The sequence below is a fragment of the Teleopsis dalmanni genome, chromosome X (assembly GCF_002237135.1).
Source record: "Teleopsis dalmanni isolate 2A chromosome X, ASM223713v2, whole genome shotgun sequence".
In the NCBI taxonomy this organism is placed as follows: Eukaryota; Metazoa; Arthropoda; class Insecta; order Diptera; family Diopsidae; genus Teleopsis; species Teleopsis dalmanni.
In genome coordinates, this window is record NC_051848.1 from 74,141,002 (window position 1) to 74,152,396 (window position 11,395).

The 11,395-nt window shown below is 28.0% G+C and overlaps 1 protein-coding gene across 1 annotated transcript; it reads left to right on the plus strand.

Moving 5' to 3' along the window:
* The first annotated feature begins 1,637 nt into the window (after nt 1-1,637).
* On the plus strand, nt 1,638-7,420 carry LOC119690238. Its single transcript, XM_038105255.1, has 5 exons — nt 1,638-1,747; nt 3,664-3,736; nt 3,989-4,134; nt 4,207-4,619; nt 4,674-7,420. The coding sequence occupies exons 4-5, from the start codon at nt 4,269-4,271 to the stop codon at nt 7,395-7,397; spliced, it is 3,075 nt and encodes a 1,024-aa protein (XP_037961183.1). The 5' UTR covers nt 1,638-1,747; nt 3,664-3,736; nt 3,989-4,134; nt 4,207-4,268; the 3' UTR covers nt 7,398-7,420.
* Nucleotides 7,421-11,395: the final 3,975 nt, after the last annotated feature.

Here is an 11,395-nt window from a genome sequence, read left to right on the forward strand (position 1 = left end):
GACAAAGCAATATTGCATGCTTTCATTAAATTTAAAGACTTTGCAGGATTTCATTTATATTATCTTTCTTTCTTCTTTTCAGAATCATCCGATGTAGATATTGGATCTGATAATGGATGTGGAGATGAGCATGGATGGCGTTCCACCCGAAACTCCAACAAATTGCTGTTCTTTTCTGATTTAAAATAAAAAAACTCTTCAATTAAAGTGATTAAAAACAACTATTAAAATAAATAAATAAAAAAGTTAATATAATTACAACATTCAAATTTCTTTTTATATATGTAAGTTATATATAAGTTATATTGTTGTGATTTTAAACTTCACTTACGAAATATTTACCTAAACCTTTGTGTGAAGTTGTGGACCTTCGTTTTTACTTTTAACGAGGTGTCCATAAAACCCCTTTTCTGAAGTTTCTGTAGATAAACGCACTGAGAAGTAAGTATTTAAAAAACTTTTTTTTTTACTAATTAAATATGTAATGGAAAATGTGTATGTTCGAAAAGTAATGAACTACAACAACAAAAATTCTTTTTCTATTATTTTAATTAACTGAATTTTTGACTGACCATACAGCTGTTTCGAGTATTGCCAAATACCCACATTAGTGGTCTTGGAATTATTTCTTATATTTAATTATTCGTATATAACTGTTTGAGACTGCAAGTACCGATGGTGAAACTCGTGTCCTGCCAAATTTGAAGTTTAAGGTCAGCGCACCTTTATATATATATATATATATGATATAATATAATAGATTGGTTATATATTTAATTTTTTGTATGATATATTATTAAATGATGTTTATGTAAACAAATTGAAGCTCTTTTAGAATTTTCGAAGAACTTCTGACACATAAAAATTCTTTCACATGCAATAATTAACATAACATAGTCAATGGAAGCGACAAAATATTAAGTTTATTTAAATAACTTATTAAGTAAGCAGTGGAAACATGGTATTAGTATTATCTGAATTTTTTATACTTAGAATTCAAAAACCGCAACACTGACAGAATGAACTATGGTTTTCTAAGGCGACATTGTTGCGGTTTCTTTAATTTTGCCCAGGTACAAAGTATGTTATATATCATGCGATAAAAATGAGAGATATTTATATATAAAACCTGAAATTAAAATGTCATATTTAGTTTCGTGAGAAAAGCAAAAACAATTTATTTAGGTTGGAAATTCACTTTTTAATGTAATTATTTAGAGTTAAATTAAAGAGTTATAAAGTAAAATATATAAAAATTAAATTGTTAACATTTTTGTGCATATATTAGTTTTTATTTTGTATTTAAAAAATATTGATTAAAAACAACAAATGTTAAATTATTCACCGTTATGTTTTTAGTTAAAATTTTATCTTCACTTGCGACTGTATTTTCTTTTATTTTCAATTACATTTATTGAAAAATTGCTTATTTTAAAAAATGCGCTTTTATCTTTCACTTTATTGCATGTGATATCATGTGGATTGTAGAAAATAAAAGTAGCAAAAATGAAATCAAAAATAAGTTAAATACGAAAATATAAACTTAGTAGTGTGTCAAAAAATTTTTACTTGCCAAAATTCGTTTCCTATTTAAGTTATTAAATAAATTCAGTAGCATATGTCATATTTATAAGATTTGAATTTTATTGAAGTGCGAATGTTAAGAACGGTTCTTGTGTAAAATTTTTTGGAAAAACATAAAATTTTTATTTTAAACGCTGCCATTATATTAACTACAATAAGCGAGGTAAGTTTTTTCATTAAAAAAAATAAGATAGGTACATTTATAACTTTTTGTTATATTTTTTTTTTCATTAAATATCTTATGTGTCCTAATGCATTGCAAACAATTTTAAAAGCTTAATAAGAAAATATTACTTATTAATCACATAATCAAATAATAACACAAATATATAGAATTAAATATGTATTTATAGTACATATAGAAAACTTTATACATAAACAATTATTAATAATCAATAATATACATTTTTTTTTTGATATTTGAGTTAAATTTAAATATTTAAAATAATTGAATAAATAATCGTTATATATTATTCCCAAATGCATATTTTATTGCGACTGCATACTCCATTCACAATAGATTTGCAATTTCATTTTATAGCACATTGTTAATTCAGACAATGTTTATATTTAATTAGATATACAAAAATTTATTAATATACATATAGTCAATTTAAAGAAAATATTAAGCAACTTTAATGTTGTCATAGGTTTTAGAAGAAAATTTTACTTTGTAACATTTTGGTTAGGTTATTCAATAAATTGTTATTACAACCAGTTTTCAATATGTTTTTTTATTATTATTTGGCTTAGGTCGTTAATTTAACACACAAAAATTAAAAATGTTTTTTTTTTAAATAAAAATTACACTTATAAATTTGCGTTAAATATTGAATTGTATTATAATTTTTATAAAAAATTATTTGTATTACAGACATTTCGATCTATTTCATAAACTATCTTCAGTGTACAGTGTTAAATTAACGACTTAAGCCCAGTAATAATAAGAAACGTATTTTATTTAACATTAAAATAATTTAAGTTATTATTAATTTTTATTCAGTTCCAAATTGTAAAAAAGTACTATAAATTAGTTTTTCTTTTGTGCTGCAAATAAATTAGTTAATAATACTAATAAACAAATATCTACACATGAACCGTAAGAAAAATAAAAATGTTTGCTTTTTATGTAAATAATCAAATATCCGGAATGGACCCAACTATTCCAGATTAAGAGCTACGCGAAAAGTTTGATATCTGGTGTTATTCTTTGTTGGCATTTTCATTGATGTAATTAAATAAATTCATAAACAACAGCAGTAAAATTTTTAAAACCTATTTAGAAATGTCTCTTAATGTTAAAATGTTAGTTTTAAAATTACTTAATATTTCAAAATAGTTATACTTTATGTTTTTCGATTACTTTTTATATTAATTTCTTTTAAATTTGATATTAATATTTAAAAATATTACATTTTTATGCAACATATATATACATATATTCACCAACAAAGTTTTCTTGCCAGTTCTGATTATAGACATACGAACAAATTTATATACTTTCTCTCATATACTGTATAAAAATGTGATTTTTGATATATTGATATATATATATATATATATATATATAGACACACAATTTGTTTTCTTATATAATACATTTATTGTTTAAAATAACTATGCACTACAGCATTTTTATATGCCATTCACAATAGTTTTTTTTTAAAAAAATATCGAAAACCTAGATTCAGCTGTCATTCAGTTAATGTCAATTGAGTAGCCGTTATTAAAGAAGAAGAAATTTTTAAATGTAATGGAAAGAAGATAGCTGGTTTATAGTAGTTTATTTTTTTTCATTTATAAGTGTAAAAGTTATATAATATTCTGTGATTAATAAGTGAAATATTTATTGCAAAATATCTTTGCATATATAAATTAGGGTATGTATATGTTAATTCAATATTTAATACACAAAAAAAAAAATATTTTTGGTGTTGTAATAAAAATTTTAACATTGGCTCAAAATTTTTCTAGTTCTTATTAGGAACGATTTGTAAAAAAAAATTTTCGTTTTCTATGCGAAAATTGTGGAAGACGATTTGTCTGAGGTATTAAATAATTTTATAATATTTAATTTAGGTCTGGTGAAGACAATTGCTTATAGAAGTATCAATAACGCTTGCAAAACTAATTAGGAGCTTCCGTTTCAATAGTAAGTATTAAAGCTCATGGCTGTCTAAATGTGAATTTATATATATATATATATAATATATATATATATATATATATAATATATATATAATATATATAAATTAATTTATATAATATAAAAATTAATATGAACTCTGCATATACGAAGAAAGGTATGTAAAAAGTATCTTAAAATATATCTGAAAATATTTTTAGAGCTAATGTATAATTTTGACGTTTTAAAAAATTTTTTTTTTGGTTTTTTTTTATTAAGAACTTGATTATAAATTCCACGATTAATTTGCAAAAATTGTTGACGGTGATTATCCAAAGGTGATTGACGGTGATTGTATTGAACTTTATAGTATCTACAGTACAGTTCCAGTAAAACCATTGCTTATAAGAGTATTTTTAAACCAGGTAAAATCAATCATCAATTATCAACAATCGTTTTAATTTAACGCAAATTATTTCATTTTTTTTTATTTTTAGGCAAATAAATTTAAAATTTAAAAAAATCGCTGTTTCAAAGTTTTAAGATATTCTTTGCAAAAATGGTTTGGAGTTTCGGAAAGATCGATCTTAGCTGTACACCTTCAGTTAAAGATGGCGTATCAATTGAAACCGAGAAGCGCTATCGCAAAGAAGGTGCTCGTTTTATCAGTGATTGTGGAATGCGTCTTAAGATTGGCCATAACACGATAGCAACTGCTGTTGTTATGTATCACCGCTTTTACTTGAAGCATTCTCATAGGATGTTTCCACGTTTTTTTACTGCGTGTGCTTGTATTATGTTGTCGGGAAAAGTAGAGGAAACGCCAAAGAAGTGTCGAGATATCATTGCAACAGCCGAATTTTTGTTACCACCGGTTTATATATCTACATTTGGTTCGTGGCCTGAAAAAGTATTTTAATCTTTATATATACGTTAGAATAATTTACTATATGGATTTTTTTAGGATATAATCGTACTTGAAAAAATATTACTGCAAACAATTCACTTTGATTTCGACACTGAGCATCCTTATAAGTTTTTAATTCAGTATGCCAAAGGAATCAAAGGTGACAAAGCAGTAATACAAGATATCGTTCAAATGGCTTGGAATTTCATTAATGACTCATATGGTATAATTTTGTGCATTGAGTGGGAGCCAGAGATCATAGCAGTAGCTCTTCTGAATCTTGCGTGCGAATTATCTAAATTTTCAGTAACGGATTGGTGTAACAAAACACCTACCCAAGAGTACTGGTGGGATGTTTATATAGCCGGTATAAGTATAGATGAATTGCGGGGCCTGGCTAAAGAAGTGCTTGATATCTATGAACTGCCAGAAAAAAAAGATATCTCAACAATCACTGAGCTGAAAAATACACAAAGTCCAAATGGTGGAAATGCAAATGTAGCCAAAACTGTTGATGTATCAAATGAATGCCATGATGAACCAAATAATGAATTGGAAGACGTGTCATATAAGACATTAATTGAAGAGTTTGTTGAATACGAGAACGAGTTAAAATTAAGAAATTTAACAACTCGAAAGGAAAACATATTGCCTGTACCAAGTGTGTTTACTGAAGATAAGGAATCAATGTGCCAGCACAAATCCAATCTAATAGAAGACGGTAATAAGGCTTTCCAATTAGGCAGCATTACAGAGAAATTATCAGCAAATTCAGCAGCAAGCAATGCGAAAGCATTAACTAGAACAGCTGAAATGTCAAAAACTGATGCTGTACTTACGTCTGATAGCGTGTTTCCATCACTTAAAACAAATAATATTGGTACCTTTAAACCTTTTATAATAAAAACAGCAGAATTAAACAAGAGTGGAGAAGCACCAATAAGTAAATCTTATTTGTCATCATTCAATAGACTGAATTCGAGTTCTTGTGCAACAACATCTAAAAACGTATCTCTCGATCAGGTTATTGCGAATGAGCCTGCAAATAGAGCATCAATTACTTATAGAACCAAAAATGAACCAACCTTTATAAAATCATTCACTTCTTCTAATTCATCAGAGAATGGTCAATGGAGCTCAGTAATTAATTCGCACTCAACACAACTGCAGACCCAAATGAACACTGCAAAAGTACAGACTAAATTATTCGCTTTAGATTCTGATAAAATAGAGAATAATGGAAAACGTAAATTAGAAGATAATTCTAAGAATAAAGAAATCACAAAGAAGGCCGCAACCGCAACTTCAATCTCACCAGTAATAACCGTTAAGGAGTCGGAAAGTATGTCTAAAACAAAAGACGTCTTTGGAAATTATTCGTTGATCAGCATGCCTATATCTACAAAAGATAACAAAAAGAAAATTCAGTTTTCGAAAGCATTGACAGACAAATTTAATTACTTGATCAATAAATCTGTTAACAACGCTACTAGTACCATTAATGATGATTTAAATAAACAATGCAACATGGAAACCATCGTCAATGTGTCTGAATGTCACAATATGAATACCTCTACAAACGCTTTACAACGTCTCGTCGAAGAATTACCACAATCATCTAATGTAACAGCTGTTTCTGTACCAAAAGATCCAGAAGATGAATTATTGTACCCTACTTATTCCAAACAGTCTATCGATTATTCCAATGTTTTCACAAATAATAACACTCAAAGCCTAACTTCTACATGTGAACCTCATCAAGCAGCAATGCAATCCACATTACAAATTCATGTTAACCAGACAAAAGAATCGACTAACAATATTAATTATGCAAGCTTGACTTCTACATGTGAGTCTACTCAAGCAGCAATGCAATCCACATTACAAATTCATGGTAACCAAACAAAAGAATCGGCTAATGATATGAATTATGCAAACAATATGAATCCTGTTGATTCGTATAATATTCAGCTGGAAACTAGGGATTTAAAAATTGAATCACCAGCTAATCAAATGCAAGTCATATCAACAACTACTTCAAATGACACTGAAATGGATACAGGTATACGATCAATGCCATATGCAAGTTCATACGAATGTAATATGGATATTATGCAAACAATTTTATATAATGTACTTTACCCACCCCCTCCGCCTCCGCTACCACCATTATCTCAGGATACACCTCAGCCATCAGTACTCAGCGAATCACAGCAATCATTATTACTTAACAGTGAAATATCCCAAACACTTGAACCAAAGTTGCTCAATGAAATACCGATGTTTAGCGATATATCTCAACCTTCATTGTCCGTGGATACATATCAGCCATCATTGCCTTATGATGTTTCTACACGTCCATTACTTACACCACCTTCAGTATCAACGCAAACATCATTAACAAAAAATGTTCCTGGATCACAGATACTTTCATCACCTTCGGTATCAACACAACCAGCTATGTTACCTGCAAATTTACCAACAAGTTCACACATCACAGCAGACGAATTATATATGCAATTACTATCATTTTATCAAGCGCAATGGTTCAACTCTCTTCATGCTATAACAGAAGATATGCCAGTTACACAACTTAATGATTTTATTAGAGGCGCGCCTATAACGGATAATGATATGTCACAATCTAATATGTACTATGATCCGTCAACTAATCAGGAATGGGCCCCATTCTACACAGAACCAGCTTATCTCAGTGCTTTGCAAACGTATGCAGAACAAATGTCCTCAAATATAAATAGTAATTCAAATAGTAATTCATAATAATTTTTTCCTATTATTTTTTATTAATATAAACAATCAAGAAATCATAAATTCAAGAATCAAGAATCAAGAATCAAAAAATCCAGAAATCAAGAATCAAGAAATAATTTAAAAAAAATTTCTTATAAAAAAAATATTAATTCTCATCTTTAATTAATAAAAAAAACTTGATTTATGATAAATTATGACTATCCATGAACAAACTTTAAATAAGTTTTAATTTAAATTAATTACAATCTAACTATTTGAAAATAATCATAAACATTACATAGGATATAGATTAGTATGCCTCAAGCCAAAACGTGAAGCAGACTGGAAAAATACTCAAAGCGCTGTGTGAAGACCGGTGCTAATATCCTCCAAAAAAATACTACCCTACTTGTGAAAGACAAGCGTATTAGTATTAAAAAAATATTAGGTATAATATATATATATATATAAAGTATAAATGTACCTACTATTAGTTTACAGACAAGTAAGCGGATCGGCAGCGGCAGTCTGATTAGACTATATACAACACTGATTAGATTATATTATTATATATTATTATTATAATATTTAATAATATTATTATATTATATTTTTCATATATTTTGTTTTTATATAAATTTTAATTTTTATTTTTTTTATATATAGCATACGGTTTGTATATAAAAAATTGATATATAATTTTCAAACACAATTCACATAACATATATAATATTATTTCCAAAACAGTTCTATGGTCAGCCGAAGAATTTATTTAATTTTAAAGGTTAAGAAGCGCTGACTCTGAGCTCCAAATTTGACAGGACACGAGTTCGATTCCCGGTACTTGGAGTCTCAAAAATAATTATATACGAATAATTAAATACAAGAATTATTTCCAAGACCAATGATGATGGGTATTTGGCAATACTCGAAACAGCTGTATGGTCAGCCTAAAATTCAATTAATTAAAATAATATAGAAAAATAATTTTTATTGTAGTAATTCACTACTTTTCGCAAATCTCTTTAATTATAAAAAATAAATTGCTGTATGTATAAATTTTGTAAATATCACTCCTCTTTCAATAGAGGGGTTCAGTCATAGAGCATAAAACTTTGTAATACGAACTTGCTATGATGTTCTTAATGTCCTTGACTATAGAATTCGATTATATCCAAAACTCAGAATGCAAGAAATCTAAAGCAAGTATACAGTTCAGTAAACTTGTATAACTGTGGTTTATGCGTTACGAATAGAAAACAATTGTTGCAAAAACAAAAATTGCCAAAAATCAAAAATTGGTTAAGATAAATTAACATATGTATGTTCACATACAAATCCTCAATTCATATTTAAGTGAGTTCAATTCTAAGCACTTGCATGAATTGTTTCAAAAGACCACTGATGATGGATATTTGGCAGTATCCGAAACAGCTGTAGCTTAACCTAACCATATTCTTCATTAAAAATTAAATTTTTGGATTTAAGAATTTATAATCTGTATTATCCTATACTTTAATTGAAATAGATTCCGTATCATAAAATATAAAAAGTTTGTAGCTCTAAATTTTATATTAACTTTTATCTAAACTTTTAATCAATTTTTAATATGCTTAATACATATTATATTATATAATATACTTAACATTTTGAATAAAAAAATCTTTACATAAATATTATGATACATATATATTTTTATAAATATTTTTATATATGGGTTTTTATATAAATGTTAAATATATGTTTTCATTAAGGAAAACATATGAAACATGAAAGCTAGTTTGATGGATGAACTTTTCTATATGACGCTAGCTAAATCCAACTATTCTAACTTATGATTCGGTCTGTTATCTATTATTAGAGATAGATAATTGCCTTAACTGAGATAAATAAAAGTGTTCTAGCGAACATTATTATTTTTAAATAATAGACTATGAATCTTTTGTGAATGTACCCCCACCTTAAAGCCCAACTAAAGCAATTTTAGACTACTTAAAAATCTCGTAATTGCTGTGAGCTTAATTTTACCTATTTGAATTGAGACCAAGATCCCGCTTCCAAGTTTGTCTACATCTGGGCAGTTGCATAGAACATGTTCTGATGTTTCCTTCTCTTCATGACAGAGTCGACACGAATCACTTTCTATCACACCTATATTATTCATGTGGTAATTAAGTCTACAGTGTCCTATAAGAAATTCAGTGTAGAGTTTTTATCGTTTCTGCTAAGGTTAAGCTTAGCGTCACCTGTGATGTGTTCAGAATTAATAAACCTTCTTGATTGCCGCATGCTTGTTTCGATTCTTCAGTATTCAAGTAGATTTCGTTTTTCCCGTTCACGGCTCTGGACCAATGAAAGGAGTACATACAGCCTTCTATGCTAGGGAGTTTGCCATTTCATTGCTCCTCATGTTCCGGTACCCACATAAGAGTAACGTAGTTCATTGATGCTACAGTATTGAGAAATTGAAAGCATTCCCAGACCAACTTTAATTGGAATGAAGAGTTTTCTTTTCACTTTTTCAGTTTCGACCATACATAGTGGTATAAAAAAAATTATACAAAAAGTAATTACACATTACCCTATAACTGGATTTTATCTAATTGGTAGACGCGCAAAGAAAATTTGATTTGTAACTTATGTTCTTTAAGGCCTCTCTCCGCCACGAAGAAGAGAGTAGCAAGCTCCTAAATAATTTTAATATTAAACAGGGTTACAATTCTTATATTCCAAGAAATTTTTATCGAAAGACTCTACAATAAATTTGAAGAAAATATATTATATAGCTAAAGTGATGCGATTAATAATTGTATTTTAACAAAACGAACGTTTTACAGATGTCCTATGTGCATAAGAATCAGTAAGATGGAAGTAACTTACTACGGAAAACCTAGTCAAATGTAAAGGGTTCATTAGTAAACTACGTGCAGTCTATCACTGATTCATCCTTAAAGTTATCCTATATATGTATTTATTAAAAGTTTTCTCAACTAACCTCCGAGCTCGGGAATATACTTATAAAGCTAGCGACCATATCAACATTTGTATGGTTATGTTTAATATTAGCAAACAACCAGGGCCCCATAACTTTTCTTATTAACAATAATCTCTTAAAAATTGAACTGCATAAAAACAAAAGTTAAATAATCCGTCATTTTATCCTAAAAGTCTTATTTTTGAAACTACATGTTATAACTTTTAGTTATGGCCTTAATATCTTATAAAGAAAAGAAGAATTAACGGGTCAGCGTTTCACAAAAAAAAACAAACATATAAACACGATTTTATAACTTTAACTAACTACTGAGGTACCGAGGTATTTAGATTGTAATTGAAAATATTAATTTGAAATATTTTATAAAGAATAATCACAGTAGCCTTGTTTAAAATTAAAAAAAAACTTGATCAATCTACCCATGATTTTTTAAAATGAAAAAAAAAAGTTTCAAGCATAAAGCGAACATATTTTTTTTTTTATTTGTTGAATACAGTTCTATATTTGTTAGATCGAAAATTTGAGTATTTCTGATATAAATTTCAAACAAAGCATTTTACACGATGGGTAGAGCAACTGATATTATTTGCTCTGCTTATCAGTGGTTGAAGAAAATATTTAATATTTTTTTGAAACGTTTCTGTTCCGGAAAAAGGAATCGGTATAGTTCCAGTTCCGTATGGCGCAAAATAGAGCGTAGAGGCAAAATGCACAAAGTTAGTATAAATCCTTTTGTCAACTACATAAATGAGTACAAAAGGGTTTATGTGCTATACACAAAAGGTACATTGAATCTAAACCATTCTCGAGCTACTACCGCTGGTTTAACTGACAAACAATCTGAGAGCATGATAGAAGACGCCAATTCTGAAAATCTTTTGCGAAATTTTGCTGTTAAGAACTGGAACTCGATGTCATATGCACAACGGAAACCGTTCATTGACTTAGCTTTGGAAAAGCGAAAATGGCTTAAAAGAATTGATGAACGTAACGTTGCAATTTTAAATTCAATCAATCAAGGAAATATACCAAA